The 16808-nt window shown below is 39.9% G+C and overlaps 3 protein-coding genes across 3 annotated transcripts; 2 read left to right on the top strand and 1 right to left on the bottom strand.

Moving 5' to 3' along the window:
- Positions 1 to 118: 118 nt before the first annotated feature.
- Positions 119 to 5801, bottom strand: LOC309690801 (tubulin alpha chain-like). Its single transcript, XM_082508161.1, has 4 exons — positions 5263 to 5801; positions 1722 to 1944; positions 1473 to 1621; positions 119 to 1354 (listed from the first exon to the last, which is right to left on the bottom strand). The coding sequence occupies exons 1-4, from the start codon at positions 5263 to 5265 to the stop codon at positions 380 to 382; spliced, it is 1350 nt and encodes a 449-aa protein (XP_082364287.1). The 5' UTR covers positions 5266 to 5801; the 3' UTR covers positions 119 to 379.
- Positions 5802 to 9249: 3448 nt separating this feature from the next.
- LOC309690855 (tubulin alpha chain-like) lies at positions 9250 to 10933 on the top strand. The gene is made up of 3 exons (XM_082508254.1): positions 9250 to 9443; positions 9688 to 9836; positions 9942 to 10933. The coding sequence occupies exons 1-3, from the start codon at positions 9323 to 9325 to the stop codon at positions 10914 to 10916; spliced, it is 1245 nt and encodes a 414-aa protein (XP_082364380.1). The 5' UTR covers positions 9250 to 9322; the 3' UTR covers positions 10917 to 10933.
- Positions 10934 to 12702: 1769 nt separating this feature from the next.
- LOC309690856 (tubulin alpha chain) lies at positions 12703 to 15906 on the top strand. The gene is made up of 4 exons (XM_082508255.1): positions 12703 to 12824; positions 14053 to 14275; positions 14566 to 14714; positions 14820 to 15906. Exons 1-4 carry the CDS (start codon positions 12822 to 12824, stop codon positions 15795 to 15797), a joined length of 1353 nt encoding a protein of 450 aa, XP_082364381.1. The 5' UTR covers positions 12703 to 12821; the 3' UTR covers positions 15798 to 15906.
- Positions 15907 to 16808: the final 902 nt, after the last annotated feature.

Raw genomic sequence — 16808 nt, forward strand, 5'->3', positions numbered from 1 at the left:
ACACACACACACACACACACACACACACACACACACACACACACACACACACACACACACACACACACACAATAAAATACTTCTTGAGATGCATTGGGTTAAAAAAAAGAAAAGAATCTATATCTTGGTAGAGATTTATTGAGCCACAATAGTTCAAAAAATAAAGATTCACTCACTTATTATATTAACAGAACCTAACAAACATAAAAGCTATTGGCAAAACAGATATAGATTTTAGGTAGACTTTTCTGTTTTAAAGTGTAAATAAAAAGTTACATTTCTGGATTAAAATCCAAAATATTATCTCCCCCCCCTCCAATAAATAACTACTACCACGATTAATTTCCCCCTGAAAACAGTAAATTACAGCTGACCCTGTTTAATATTCCTCTCCCTCCTCATCTTCTTCAAATGAATCAATCCCCACCTCTTCATAATCCTTCTCCAGAGCAGCCATATCTTCTCTGGCCTCTGAGAACTCTCCTTCCTCCATGCCCTCCCCAACATACCAGTGAACAAAGGCTCTCTTGGCGTACATCAGGTCAAACTTGTGGTCCAGTCGGGCCCAGGCCTCAGCGATGGCTGTGGTGTTGCTTAGCATGCAGACAGCCCTCTGCACCTTGGCCAGGTCTCCACCAGGAACCACAGTTGGAGGCTGGTAGTTGATACCCACCTTGAAGCCAGTGGGGCACCAGTCCACAAACTGGATGGTGCGTTTGGTCTTGATTGCCGCAATGGCCACATTGACATCTTTGGGCACCACATCACCACGATACAGCAGACAGCAGGCCATGTATTTACCATGACGAGGATCACACTTCACCATTTGATTAGCTGGTTCAAAGCAGGCATTGGTTATCTCAGCCACTGACAGCTGCTCGTGGTAGGCTTTCTCAGCAGAGATGACCGGAGCATAGGTGGCCAGAGGGAAGTGGATACGAGGGTAGGGCACCAAGTTGGTCTGGAACTCTGTCAGGTCAACATTCAGAGCTCCATCGAAACGAAGTGAGGCTGTAATAGACGAGACAATTTGGCTAATAAGGCGGTTGAGATTGGTGTAGGAAGGACGTTCAATATCAAGGTTTCTGCGGCAGATGTCATAAATGGCCTCATTGTCCACCATGAAGGCACAGTCGGAGTGCTCCAGGGTGGTGTGGGTGGTCAGGATAGAGTTGTAAGGCTCCACCACTGCTGTGGAAACCTGGGGGGCTGGGTAGATGGCAAACTCAAGCTTTGATTTTTTGCCAAAGTCAACAGAGAGCCTCTCCATCAGCAGGGAGGTGAAACCAGAGCCAGTGCCTCCACCAAAGGAATGAAAGACCAAGAATCCTTGAAGACCAGTGCACTGATCTGCCTGTGTGGAGAAAATATCACAAAGTTTGCTATTTGTGCAGAGTGAGGTTTGAATGTCAGATTTTGTGCAGTTGAGGGCAACATTAATTAAAACATGGGGATTCCCTTTAATCAATTACCAGTTTACGGATCCTGTCAAGGACAGAGTCAATGATCTCTCGCCCAATGGTGTAGTGTCCACGGGCATAGTTGTTAGCTGCATCCTCCTTTCCTGAGATCAGCTGTTCAGGGTGAAAGAGCTGACGATATGTTCCTGTTCGAACTTCATCTGGGAAAGCAAAAGAGCAAGCGCTAAGAATACAAATTCATCTATTATAGGAAGTGCTTTTTATTAGTTAAATTAAGGTCAAATTCAGAGCCCTACTTACCTATGACAGTGGGCTCCAGGTCAACAAAGATTGCTCTGGGAACATACTTTCCAGCCCCAGTTTCACTGAAGAAGGTGGTAAAGGAATCATCATGGCCACCGATGGGCTTGTCACTAGGCATCTGGCCGTCTGGCTGGATTCCATGCTCTAGACAGTAGAGCTCCCAGCAGGTGTTTCCCATCTGGACACCAGCCTGGCCTACATGGACAGAGATGCATTCACGCTGCAAGACAGAAAAATGAGCAAGATAACATAAATTCCGTGTATATATTCACACATATATACATACAGGAGAAAAGGAAACACAGATTACACTAAAATACCACAAATTTGGGCATAATTATATTTTACAATTGCTGTCAGAATTCAAGGAACCAATCTGGAAACTCAGCCACTAGATGGAAGCAAAGATGCGAGAGAAAGAAGATTAACAAGCAAAACACATTTTTGCTGCAGCTGTCACTGGATGTCATGCATTTGCTATGAGCAGTCAGGAGCTGGAATGGAAGCCGAGTCCAGAGAGCAACTAAGCATTTGTTATACTTTAAACATGACCTAAATAAAAAAAAACTCAACAGTCCACTGGCAATCAAAGCCTGCACTGTGTTTTCCTCAGTATTTTTATGCATGTGAAGCCTAAAATAAATTTAAAAAATGGTTTAACTATTCATTATACAGAGAACAAAAGAAGGCTTTTTGCTATATCACTTTACATGTCTTGGGTATTAGATCACACAGAGACAGACTGCTTTGTGGTAAAATTTGATTTTTCTACCAGTGAGATTATTAGTCTGACATGCCGTTTAAATGCTGAAAATATTCATTTTTTGAGTTACTGGGATGATGTCTCGCATTTTTATGTTAACGCTATGTTTTCCAATAATAGTAATGCCAGAGAACAAACCTAGTCTTTGAACTTCAAGATCCAGCTCATAAAACTTTAAACTGAATGCTAGCCTCTTGCTGGGAATTTTGTGTAAACTCTGACCTAACCATCTTTGTTTGGGGCATACATGAAAAATAAGTCTACCCAGTTTGTATTTCAACAACTTGTCACATGTGGTACGCTGCATTTCCACACTAGTTTATGTCAGGCAGCTATTTTTACATGTCCCCAATTTTCTCTTTCTCTGTGAACAGATGGTGACTCAGAGTATGGTATTGGTGGTGTAAGTGGTCTAGAGACCATATTTCATTTATTGAAGCAAATATATTTGGATATATTCACTATTGTAAGTCTTATAATTCACATAGCCATTTTTCTTGCGGACTTCTCTGTGATGACCCTCATACTTGCCTGGGCTTCTAGGTTAGCAGAGCTTTGTGGAACAGTTATTTTTGGTTCCTCGTGCTAACCTGACACCTAGCTGTGAGGGCTGGCTATTCCTGTAAACACTGACTGCTAGTCCCCAAAACAGTAGACCTTTTGTAACTTATCTGTTGAAAGTGTGTGTTAGAATGATTTTGCTGTTTGGAAGCTGAGATATTTTTATGTCTTTAAGTATAACGAGTACAGTAAGTTGTAGGTATTTAGGGCTTTGTCATAGATAAATCTCTCTCCAACTGTCAAACTAAATTTTTATTCAGACTGTCAGGGTGTGTCGAGAGAAAAACAAACATCTCTGAGGTGTCTCAACACTTACTTGACATTCCAGTTTTGTCAGTGATTAAAAAGCCTGCGTTGGAAATAACTAGTCGCAAGCTTGACACATACGGAGTGTAAGAAAGGAACATATAAAGACATAATAAGTTTGTAAAAGATTTTTTAGGTCAGGAAGCATGAAAATTGATTTCTTAACGCCCACTCTCACAGTACACGTTTGGAAAAAAAGAGATCAAGAATCAACAGATGAATTATATGTCATGTATTTTGTTCATATTGTTTTAGAGTCCTCCAAGAGATATGCCATATAAATGGTCATCTTGTATATTTGAATGTTGGTTGAACATTTGGTTATTACCATTTAGTTGCATTTCTTTGTGCCAGTACTTCTGCCTGTATATAAACCTTGGTCAGGTCCAACATGTAAGACACATTTTGCCAGTCTGACATTCATTAGTTTTGAGCCACATGCACTGTATAATACCACACTTGCCCCAGAATCTGCTTTATCTAACCTAAAACCTACTTAATGGATATTCATAGTTTCTAGTTAATTGTTTCTCATCAAGACCATCCTGGGATGTTGCTCCTGATATAAACCAAAGCATGTTTCTGGGGATGGTTCAACATTGGATTCTGATAAATAATTAATATGTCTAACTTATGATATTTTTAAAATAAATCAAAGTTGCTGACCTATTTGAAAAGCTGCATGGTGAGGATGCAATACTAGCCAAGCAGGTTGATGGCACCATCAACAATTCATGTAACACGGTTTTAACTGTCACCTTTCAGCACATTTGCACTGCAGATTTTGGATCAAAGGAAAGCCTCTCTTTTGAACTTAGCACTCCCAGAACATGTTTAGGTGTGCCTGAACTTGTCGTTAAGTGTAATACTTAGCCTGATTATGGAATATATATTGCTTAAGGAAAGGTAAAGTTTGTGAATTTATGTAAATTAATTTGTTTCTTTAGTGTTATATATACACCAAAGAAATTTAATCAAGCTGGGTATACTGTAGTGTACACAGTGATACCATTTGGTTTAAGCAGTACTGACAGTGCTAACAAGCTGTGTTTACACTACACGGAGCAAACAGAGGTAAAAGGTCAGGTATGTGTGTGTTAGCTGAATTTCCTGACAGTGAAATATGCCACTAAAAATTCAACATAACACAGTAATCACACATCAGAGCACATCAGAGCTAATAATTGAGGGTCCAAGATCATATCCATCTCAGGTGGGAAAGGTTTGTTTCATTTGATTATGAACAGGTGATTTCTATTTTTAAAAAATGATATTTTAAATTTTTATTTTTGAAAAAGTAGAAAATAGGCCATGAATTTAATCTATGCCATTGTTTGGTTAACATGACAAATAGGAAAATATTTCCTGCTCTGCAGAACTACACACTGAGACTTACTTTGGACTTGATGATAGATATGAGACATGCCACACTTGCAAACGGGCTATGGTTGTAATCAACGCACGCCTTAATAGCAAAGAAGTATTTTTATTTATTCGTATTCTCAAAGCTATTTGAAAGAACCAAACAGTTCCCTAATTTGAAAACCACTAGACTGTTAATACAACAAATCCCCCCCGTTTTTATCTGAGTTAAATCTGCTTTGTATAGCTTCTCTCTGGTGAGGTGAAAGTGTCTAATCATCACCACTGCTTATCCAGGACAGCAGTCAGCTCAGCTTTACTGCCAATCATTGAGCTAAAAATCTATTTCTGCTGCAGGAGGCCACACGGGGAGCAGTAACAAGAATCCCTGCATCACCCACTTTAAATCTGGATCATATAGATTCGTTGGCGCATACTGTGGAAATGCACCTGCTTAGGAAATATTTCATAGATGATAAACCTTTACTAAACTTTGGAGAGGAAATATTTTTACAGTCTACTGACTACTGACAGAGTTATGCTTACCATGGTTGATTGTTAGTAGATTGGCCCGTCAAAGAAAAAAAAAAACACGAGTTGTAGCTGGCTTCAGGTTATGTGTAACCTCTCACAACGGCCGTCAATGTGGTCCGAGTGAGTAAGTAATGTCAGGTGGGCGCGGAGCTGTTACGGTATATTAGGCTGCAAGCCACTCCCACTTGTCTCTGACGTGGACGCGCGTTTGGAATGTGCAGGGTGATGTAGCACGGACATAGCTGAATATATATATAACTCTGAGCAAGATGCGCGAGAAACGGAAGAAAACCCTGAACTTGATCCTTTATGTAGTAGAAGTGAAGACGCTAACTATTTGTACTGTTTTTGAAAAAAGGTGGCCATAAAAGTTCATGTTGTCAGCGAGTCATTTTTGTTGTTGTTGTTGTTGTTACAAGACCTTGTTGGATTATTTTTGGTTACAGCACCATCAGCAGAAAATACTGTACATTATTAGCTCTAAAAATGCCTGAAAATGGGTGGAGATGTGCAGTCATGCTGTCATTCAACATTTTGAAAGCTAGAGGTCGTAGTAGTTTCATTATGGCCCACTGAGTAAGTAAATGTGTGACAACCGATGTCATGTAGTCTTTGTTTTTCCCTCTCCCGTATTGGAACCTGCAATTTTTTCATTACCTCTGTCAAGGAGGTCATGTTTTTGGTAGCATCTCCATGTCATCTTGTTTGAAAAGACGATAGCTTGAAAGGTTTTGAATGAATTCTGATTAAAATGTGTCAGGGTTTAGAGCACAGGTGTCGAACTCCAGGCCTCGAGTTGGTAATGAACTAATCATTTGATTCAGATGTGTTCACCTGGGGTCTTATCTAAAACCTGCAGGACACTGGCCCTCAAGGCCTGGAGTTTGACACCCCTGGTTTAGAGGGAGTTGATGATATCCACCCATTAAAATGTGGCTTACATCCACCAAGGCCCTCAAGGTCAACTTAATGATTTACTGATCAAAAACTGACAAAAAGTTTTATAACTTAGTAACTATGATTACAAGTTTGAACTTTACCTTGTCTTCAGTGTCAATAAAGTGATCTGAAGGTCAAAGTGTAATATAGACCTATTCTTACTGCCATTGTTTGTTTTGGCAAGATATGTGCATATAGGGAATGGCAAGATTAAGTTTGTTTGAACTGCCTTTGCAAAGTCAGATTAGGTCAAATGTTCACAAAATGTATTTTATCTTTAAAACTATGCTTAAAATTCTGCTACCTTTGTTAGTATATGGCAAGATTTTGGAAGTGATACTTCCACTTGTCCTTGTAGGGTAAGGGGGTGCTATTGCGGCTACCAAGGCAGACCTTGGACAGGTTGCCAGTCTGCCACAGGGCTAACTAACAGAGGCTGAGAACCAGTTGCACCTATGAGCAATTTGGAATCACCAATTCACCTAACTCCATGAGTGGCATGTCTTTGGATTGTGCTTTTCTTTGTCTCACCCCCAATGGCTGTCCTCTGGCCCTCCTCTCTGAACCTGGTTCTGCCAGAGGTCCTTTCCTGTTAAAAGAGAGTTTTTCCTTTCCAATTTTGCTAAGTGCTTACTCATAGGGGGTTGTTTCATTGTTGTTGTTGTTTTTTCTATATTATTGTAGGGTCTTTACCTTACAATATAAGTTCCTAGAGGAAACTATTGTTATGATTTGGCGATATGTAAACACAACTAAATTGAAATGTAACTGATCCCAAAATGTATTAACTTTAAGAATGACCTGCCGAGTTAGTTAGAAATATCCTGTAGTATAATGTTACACAATAAGCTATTCATGCCCAATGATTTATTTATTTATTTATTTATTTTTTTAGCTTTATACCACTAATGCTATGCTTGTTTTCCTTTTTAAATTATACTGTAATCTTCTAAGGAATCAGTATACAGTTAATTTATGCTGACTTTTACTTTGTTTTTTACACATATAAAGACCTCACAGAAACATAGAAATTATTTAAATCCTTTTCTGTCATTCTGCTTTGTTCTAGGTCGCAAAGGTCATCTCATTTTTTCCCAGCCCTAACACTGTTATGACCCACTAGTCTAAAAACTAATTATATGACATTGGAGAACTATACTCTCAAATAATAGAAGTGGGTCACAGCTTTATACAACACCCTTGATGACAAATCACATAACAGGATGTGTGTTTTTCCAGTGAAATCCCTGCTTGTGGAGGAATAGCATTAAATGCTCAGAATTTTTTACATTCAATATGTTTTACTGTACTAAAATGTAATGTAAGACTGCTTTAATTATAAAATTATATAAACTATACCATTGTGTCTAAAAGACATTAAAACACATAGCATATAGTACAATAGAGTTTAATATGATATAGCACTGAGCATTGTTAACACAAAAGAGCTTTGTTGTGTGATTGATATAAAAGAATATGACAAAAACGTCATTTACTCCTTTGGTAAGTGAGTCTCACTCCCTCAGGAGGGGAACTGAGCTCAAAATGAATAGTGCAGTTTAGACTACGGTATCACTCTTACTTCAGGTTAATATTTATTACAATTATTTTCAAGACAAAAAATAATTACACAGCATGGTTTATATGAAAGTGCAGAGACCTTCCACTAAGTGCATTTAGTACATTAGTAACTATTTAACGTTTTAAAAATATTGTCAGTTTCTCTCCTGAGAATAATTATTCAATTCTATGTAGAATTTGTGAATAATACAACCACAGGTTGCTTTAATGTTTTATTACAAAACACTGAAAGTAATGAATCAACACTTCCATGTGTTTTGCGTTCAGCTCTTACTGTGGGCACCTGCGGCTCCAGAAAGTGGTTTAACTTGTTTAACATATCACAGAACTGAACAATATACAGTATATGTTGACTGATGTTTGTTATCCATACAGTGAAACAACTAGAACAGTAAGTTATGTTAGCACCTTGTTGAAGAATCAGCAAGAACATAGGAGCATGTATCATGCATACTTTATTTAGAAAGAACTCTTTCAGCAATCAACATAAATTTTGATAAGTTATAAAAACAACAAATTAGCCTCACAAGCCCAGATCCTATAAATGTTGGGACGCTAGTCAAAGCAAATAGTAAAGACAGAAAAAGATATTTGTCCATTATAATGTTAGTGGTTTAAAACATGAAAATCAAAACTGTGATATTATAACTTGCCAATATGGCAATGGAAAGTCAGTAATAGTGAAAAAACAGTTATTTGCACCATACTTCATATTCAGTAAAATAAACTTCACAGGTTTTGACAGGAGCATTTTCTCAGTCTTTGTGTTTATCCCTGACTGAATATTTATATTAATATAAAAAAAACAATTTCAAAGCATAATGTTTTTTTTATTTTATTTTAAAAAATGCTAAATCGCATAAGCTGCCACTGCAAACACTACAATGATAATTGCCAGCTGAAACTATAGGTTACCTTCCCCTCATCTGGAGTTTCCTTCTGCTTTGTGAAACATACACACCTGTACAATCCACTCAAAGACTAACACAATGAATAGGGTGTTGACCTCCTTTTGCATTGTCTGTCAAGTATATGATATTATCTTGGTCTCATCAGTAGGTCTGATTACAGTTCATATCAAATCACTATACACCTTAAGCCACAGGTATATAAAGCAGAGTATCACAGCTGCCTCGGGAACGACATCCTGTTACCGATACTTGGACACTTTGAAGAGAAAAAGTATGGTAAGATATGATTAGCTAGTGTAAAACTTATTGTAAGAACATGCTACTATATTCTGAATAGCTGTGAGACATTGAATATTCTTCAGGATTAAGCTGAATTGTCATGACAATCTGTTTCCTAATCTTGCTTAACCTTGTTGTTTTTTTTTTTTATCTGAAGCCAACAATAAGTGTACTATATGATAGCTTAAATTGGGTTTGATAATTTGTTTCATAACACTCATGTAGACATGTGGGAAGTAAAGCAGTTTCACTCTCTGCAGCGTGAATGTATCTCAATTCATGTGGGCCAAGCTGGGGCTCAGATTGGTAATGCATGCTGGGAACTGTACTGCCTGGAACATGGGATCCAGCCAGACGGACAGATGCCCACGGACAAAATTGTCGGAGGAGGCGATGACTCCTTCAGCACATTCTTCAGTGAGACACGAGCAGGAAAGCACGTTCCCAGAGCAATCTATGTTGACCTGGAACCAACTGTCATAGGTCAGCACCAGTATTATTTGATATTTTACATAGGCTAGATAGTTTTTAATGTTCTATATTGATGTTTTTAAACAGAGCTATATATTTGTTTACTGTTTTTTTGCATTTCTATTTGTAGAATTTCAATTCATTAAACAACACCATCATATTCTTATTCCTCGAAAAGGTTTCTTGTACCAAAGTAGAAATAGTAAATGTTTTGATTTCTCATCCAGTAAATATCTATCAATGTTTTGTTGTACAGATGAGGTGCGTGCAGGAACCTACCGTCAGCTTTTCCACCCTGAGCAGCTGATTACAGGAAAGGAGGACGCTGCCAACAACTATGCCCGTGGCCACTACACCATCGGCAAAGAGATCATAGATCTGGTCCTGGACAGGACACGTAAACTGGTGAGACTTTGACAGTGTCAAAGCTATAGATTTGGAGTGTATTAAACATTTTGCTCAACTAAATGACTTAAGGGTTTTAATAATAATGAACTAATGCATTTTCAGGCTGATCAGTGCACTGGCCTGCAGGGATTTCTCATCTTCCACTCTTTTGGTGGAGGCACTGGCTCTGGTTTCACCTCCCTCCTGATGGAGAGGCTCTCTGTTGATTATGGGAAAAAATCAAAACTCGAATTTGCTGTTTACCCAGCCCCCCAGGTTTCCACGGCAGTGGTGGAGCCGTACAACTCCATCCTGACCACCCACACCACCCTGCAGCACTCCGACTGTGCCTTCATGGTGGACAATGAGGCCATCTATGACATCTGCCGCAGGAACCTTGACATTGAAAGACCCACCTACACCAACCTTAACAGGCTGATTGGCCAGATTGTGTCCTCAATTACAGCCTCACTTCGTTTCGATGGAGCTCTGAATGTTGACCTGACAGAGTTCCAGACCAACTTGGTGCCCTACCCTCGTATCCACTTCCCTCTGGCCACCTATGCTCCGGTCATCTCTGCTGAGAAAGCCTACCACGAGCAGCTGTCAGTAGCTGACATCACCACCACCTGTTTTGAACCAGCTAATCAAATGGTGAAGTGTGATCCTCGTCATGGTAAATACATGGCCTGCTGTCTGCTGTATCGTGGTGATGTGGTGCCCAAAGATGTCAACTCTGCTATCGCAGCCATCAAGACCAAACGCACCATCCAGTTTGTGGACTGGTGCCCCACTGGCTTCAAGGTGGGTATCAACTACCAGCCTCCAACTGTGGTTCCTGGTGGAGACCTGGCCAAGGTGCAGAGGGCTGTCTGCATGCTAAGCAACACCACAGCCATCGCTGAGGCCTGGGCCCGACTGGACCACAAGTTTGACCTGATGTACGCCAAGAGAGCCTTTGTTCACTGGTATGTTGGGGAGGGCATGGAGGAAGGAGAGTTCTCAGAGGCCAGAGAAGATATGGCTGCTCTGGAGAAGGATTATGAAGAGGTGGGTGCTGACTATGTGGGGGAGGATGAAGAGGGAGAAGAATACTGATTTTAATCCAGAGTAAATTTTTTTCTTCTGGTTTTCAAAATGTGGCTTTTTGCTTTTTTTGAAGTGAAAATAAATGTATCAGAAATATGACTACACTAACAATGTTACAATTTGTGTGACCAAATTGTGAACAATTTTAATACTCCATATTTCACAAAAACAGACCAAAATAACATATCTTTCACTGTGTGCTGAGTACCATGGCAAATTTACAAATCAAACCAAATCTAAAACCTTAGTTGAACATGTAAACATTTCAAAAACATTTTTACATTTCTCTTATCACAGTGCCATTTAAAAAAGTGTTTATATTCATAGCAAAAGAGTACAATGTGCTTTTGGTGTTTTAAGATAGTTTCTTTCTCTGGTTTCTGCCTGCTTTAAACACGCTCTCTCTCTCTCTCTCTCTCTTGCACCTCCCCCCACTATCCTCTCCCATGAGGAATGCAAGCTATGAAAGGGCTCCTATGTCAATTTCTTTAAACCATTCAGCTGTGACTCTGAGAATGAACGCAAGAGAAAAAAAAAAAAACGACGGACTCTGGCTGGTGTTGCTTGTGTAGCTCATACTCAGACCATAGCCTGCAGCAACAATAGAATTCCAGTTCCATTTTGTATGAATCACTGCACTATGATTCAAACAGAGTGGCTGAAAAGCTGCATTAAAACTGAGCTCTACATTTCTTGGAAACTCTCTTTTTTAATCTTTTCACAATCTGTGATACATTATTGTAATCACCACACTGAAGTTTCTTTGTGTTCCATATTATTATATTTGATGAACTTTGGATTATCTTACTTGATTGTTTGTATGAATGTTTACTTATCATCACTATTTTTGTTACCATTAAAGCATTTTCCTTTTACATATAATAACCCAAATAAACATGTCAGTCTTTCCATTTTGCTAGAGTAATCTCGCATGATTATTTATTTAGTGGTTCAACACAGACAAGTCTTTGTGTGTGTGTGTGTGTGGGTGCAGATGACTGCATAAAGTAGCATTATCAATCTCCTTGTCTACTGATTTTGTTATAGTGTATATGTATGTTAAGAAATGTGTGGGGGTGGAGTATTTGCATGCTGCAATATAATCAGCTCATTTAAGTTATGTGTTAAAAAAAAATCTAACTAATTTTGAAACTCTAAATGGTGCCATTGCAAACAGACACAAGCACACTGAGAAAAAGAAGTAGGTGGAAAATTGTCTTTAAAAAAAGAAAAAAAAAGAAGAAGAAGAAGCAAAGAATGTAGACAGGCTGGTGATGGTGTCTGAAGGAGAGCTGTTGAGGGAAGCTTTTCTGGCTTAGATGAGTGGACAGATCCAGAGAAAAGAGATATGAGTTAGAACAAAACAAAGAAGTAATTAGTGAAGAAAGCTAAACTAAACTAGAACAAAATATGTGGGATACTATATCTACTAGAAAGCTCTGACAGCGAATGACTCTTATAGATAGTCAACAGACAGACTGCTGGTTAGTGGACTGATGGGATCAAAGGTGTGCACAATGATTACAGAGGATCTGGGAAACGTAACGAGCCACACCTGCTACACACACAGACAGAGACGTGACATGCAGAGAAAACAAACGGGGGAAAGGAAAGAGAACACAGGAAAGTCAGAAGGGGAGTGAGGTGTATATAACAGTGAGAAAAAAATGTTTTTCATAATGATCTTGTGTAGATAAATGTAAGGAGATATACCATTAAAATACGTATTGGGGACTTCCCTCTTCCCCCCCCCAACTGCTGTTCCCTCCCACAAATGAGCTATGCAGCTGCCTGCTGTCATTTCCTGCCTGCCCCCTCCACATCCTTCTCTATATAAACTCCGAGTCTCCCTTTTTTCTGCACTTCTGCCTTGTGTCTGAATCCTCAACGTCGGTCGAAGGACAAGCAGACAAAATGGTGAGTAACTGTCTGGCTGATGACGTAGCCTTGAAATTTTCATTCTCTCTCCCCTCCTTACTCCTTTGTTTCTGTTGCATGGGTTAAATATCCAGGCTTTTTTTTTTTAAATGCTTCAAGTCTTCAGTGTTGTGTGGGAGTTTACTTAAAATCAGATTATATTAAGTGATCATACTTTTGAGCTAAATTTATACAGAATTTTTTTTTTTTTTTTTTTTTTTTTTTTTTTTTTAGGGCTTGTCTGAGAATTCGGTGAGAACAATGCACTAGTGTACTTGCATTTGACTAAAGGAGAAGTCATTTTTGTACTCTTGGGAAATCTAGGTCAGATCAGACAATGAGTTGAACTGTTGTCCTTTTCAAACCTCAATGCAGAGCTTTTAGTATAAAAAGAGAAAATATATAAAGTCTTTAGTTCCTAAACAAGCACAGGATACTGTTTTCACAACTACAAAGTAGTGAGCAGGGTAATCGTGGCAGTGGGGGATGGATTAAAATGAACAGGGAAAAAGAGGAGTGGTCTGGCCTACAAGTGAGAGTTAGTTCGCTGCCATTTTGCAGCTGTTAAGAATTTTAGGGTTGAAGGATGTGGAGAGAAAGAGAGGGTGAGACAGTCATCCCTTCCCGTTACACGGCGCTATGGAGCCGGACAGGATAGGGGAGGGGAGACACAAAATGGGGAGGGATGAGGAAAGGGAGGAGATTCAGGATTAAGAGGTGGGGGGTAAGGTTTTCTTCTTGATGCATGACCTTCCTGTTTGCCATACAGGATTGTATGTGGCCTTTTTTCCCTCCCCCAAGTTATAAAACTATCTTTTAGGCAAATGAGGAGCTTGCAGTTATTAACTGTATATCCTGTCCATTCAACTGTTAAAAACCCAGAGTTCAGACACTGCGTTGCTTGTATTATATGCACCACTGAAAGCTTAAACATTAGTGTTCTGATACACTTTTCAGTAAGCAAGCTTTCTCTCCTTACTGAGGTATTTCCTTTTCACAAATTGAACATTGTCTTGTAAATTAATGGGGGGTAGACTAAGGATCTCTAACAGTATACACTCCTATAAGTCCCCCTGCCCACCCACCCCCATTAGTACTCATTAAATAAGTGCCCCAGATATTGCTGTGCCTTTCAGCAGTCATAGCTAGTTCAAAATATGATAACTGGTGTCAGGCAGTTCATGTGTACATAAACTTGCTTTGTCTAATTTTTTTCCCCCTCCCCCAGCGTGAGTGTATTTCTATGCACGTTGGCCAAGCTGGAGCCCAGATGGGCAATGCATGCTGGGAGCTGTACTGCCTGGAACATGGGATCCAGCCAGATGGACAGATGCCCTCTGACAAAACTCTCGGGGGAGGTGATGACTCCTTCAACACCTTCTTCAGTGAGACTGGGGCAGGAAAGCATGTCCCCAGAGCAATCTTTGTTGACCTGGAACCAACTGTCATAGGTCAGTAACGTGCAAATAAACAAGTACTTGCATATATTGTCATGGCTAATCTGAAAACTGATAAGATGGATGTAAACAAACAAAAATGACTCCAGATGTTTGGGTTAAATTTCATTTTCTTGCAAATTGTCATTGTGTTTTGTTTTTGTTTTTTTTGTTATTATTTCTAAACTGTCACTGTCTGCAAAATAAAGGGACTCCTCTTAATTTGATGCAAGAATACAGGACACTAGCTCGTGCACTCCTAACGTTTTTTGTTTTTTTTTTTGGTTTTTTTCTGTTTCTTGCAGATGAGGTGCGTACAGGAACCTACCGTCAGCTTTTCCACCCTGAGCAGCTGATTACAGGAAAGGAGGATGCTGCCAACAACTATGCCCGTGGCCACTACACCATCGGCAAAGAGATCATAGATCTGGTCCTGGACAGGACACGTAAACTGGTGAGACTTTGACAGTGTCAAAGCTATAGATTTGGAGTGTATTAAACATTTTGCTCAACTAAATGACTTAAGGGTTTTAATAATAATGAACTAATGCATTTTCAGGCTGATCAGTGCACTGGCCTGCAGGGATTTCTCATCTTCCACTCTTTTGGTGGAGGCACTGGCTCTGGTTTCACCTCCCTCCTGATGGAGAGGCTCTCTGTTGATTATGGGAAAAAATCAAAACTCGAATTTGCTGTTTACCCAGCCCCCCAGGTTTCCACGGCAGTGGTGGAGCCGTACAACTCCATCCTGACCACCCACACCACCCTGGAGCACTCCGACTGTGCCTTCATGGTGGACAATGAGGCCATCTATGACATCTGCCGCAGGAACCTTGACATTGAAAGACCCACCTACACCAACCTTAACAGGCTGATTGGCCAGATTGTGTCCTCAATTACAGCCTCACTTCGTTTCGATGGAGCTCTGAATGTTGACCTGACAGAGTTCCAGACCAACTTGGTGCCCTACCCCCGTATCCACTTCCCTCTGGCCACCTATGCCCCTGTCATCTCTGCTGAGAAAGCCTACCATGAGCAGCTGTCAGTAGCTGACATCACCAATGCCTGCTTTGAACCAGCTAATCAAATGGTGAAGTGTGATCCTCGTCATGGTAAATACATGGCCTGCTGTCTGCTGTATCGTGGTGATGTGGTGCCCAAAGATGTCAACTCTGCTATCGCAGCCATCAAGACCAAACGCACCATCCAGTTTGTGGACTGGTGCCCCACTGGCTTCAAGGTGGGTATCAACTACCAGCCTCCAACTGTGGTTCCTGGTGGAGACCTGGCCAAGGTGCAGAGGGCTGTCTGCATGCTAAGCAACACCACAGCCATCGCTGAGGCCTGGGCCCGACTGGACCACAAGTTTGACCTGATGTATGCCAAGAGAGCCTTTGTTCACTGGTATGTTGGGGAGGGCATGGAGGAAGGAGAGTTCTCAGAGGCCAGAGAAGATATGGCTGCTCTGGAGAAGGATTATGAAGAGGTGGGCACTGACAGCGTGGGAGAGGAGGATGAAGAGGGAGAAGAGTACTGAAGAATCAAACATCATCACGCATTCCAAATGTTGTGAAAGTAACACATTCCCACCAAAATCCACACATGTGGTGATTCGTCAGTATTGTCAATAAAAGTTCTCATAAAAGTGTCGTGTGAAGTTGTGGACATTCTTGATCTGCTTAACCAGGCTATGTTAGCAACTGTATAACTTAAGTGTGTAATACTGCAATAGTTGAGTACTTTTCTAGTTCAAATGCTAATAATTGAAGTTATCAATTATACATATTTATTTTTAACAAGTTTCGGGCTTTCAAAGTGGAAGAAGATATTTTATCAGCATTATGGTGAGAGGTAGTATTAGCAAATCCAGAGACATCTGAAACACTGTTTTGACACATTACATAATTTATCATATACTTCTTTTTAAACTTGATATACACAATCCTGCTTTGTTTTTCTTCCCATGTTTCTGGGCAGCTCCACTTCACTTTTAGAAAAGAAATTCCAGGCTCTGTTCAGTTTCCTGCTTCTCTTCATGCCAAGCTGAGTGACCAGTAGGCGTTTACGATTTACTCCTGCTTCCTGTACTTTTTCCTTAGGCCAGCAGGTGAAAACAAAGGGACACGGGTAAAAAGTCGAGGTTGGTGTAGGTGAAATTGTCTGCCCTTCAAGTTTTTCTGTCCTCCGATCAACATAATAGTCTTATATTGGACCAAATTATTTTCCTGTGTAATTTATTCTCCTAAACAAACTGATTTGATGTGAAGTCGAGCCCACTTCAATTACGATCCAAGGTCCCCCATCAAAGATCAGATTAACAAAAAACAGACATCAGATTAACAAATAACTTAAATTACAAAATGAATCTAATTTATTCATTAAACTATTTTAAATGCCAATATCAAGTCCTAAAAGTTTCATATATTTTTTCACTCTTATTTACAATATTCACTTAAAAAAATATCTAGATCTTTCTTTGACATCCCACCTGCAGTACCCATCTGCCCACCAGGAGGCGGTCTTCTACACTTTACTATTCATAACATGG

Source organism: Aulonocara stuartgranti (assembly GCF_965226115.1).
Source record: "Aulonocara stuartgranti genome assembly, chromosome: 16".
In the NCBI taxonomy this organism is placed as follows: Eukaryota; Metazoa; Chordata; class Actinopteri; order Cichliformes; family Cichlidae; genus Aulonocara; species Aulonocara stuartgranti.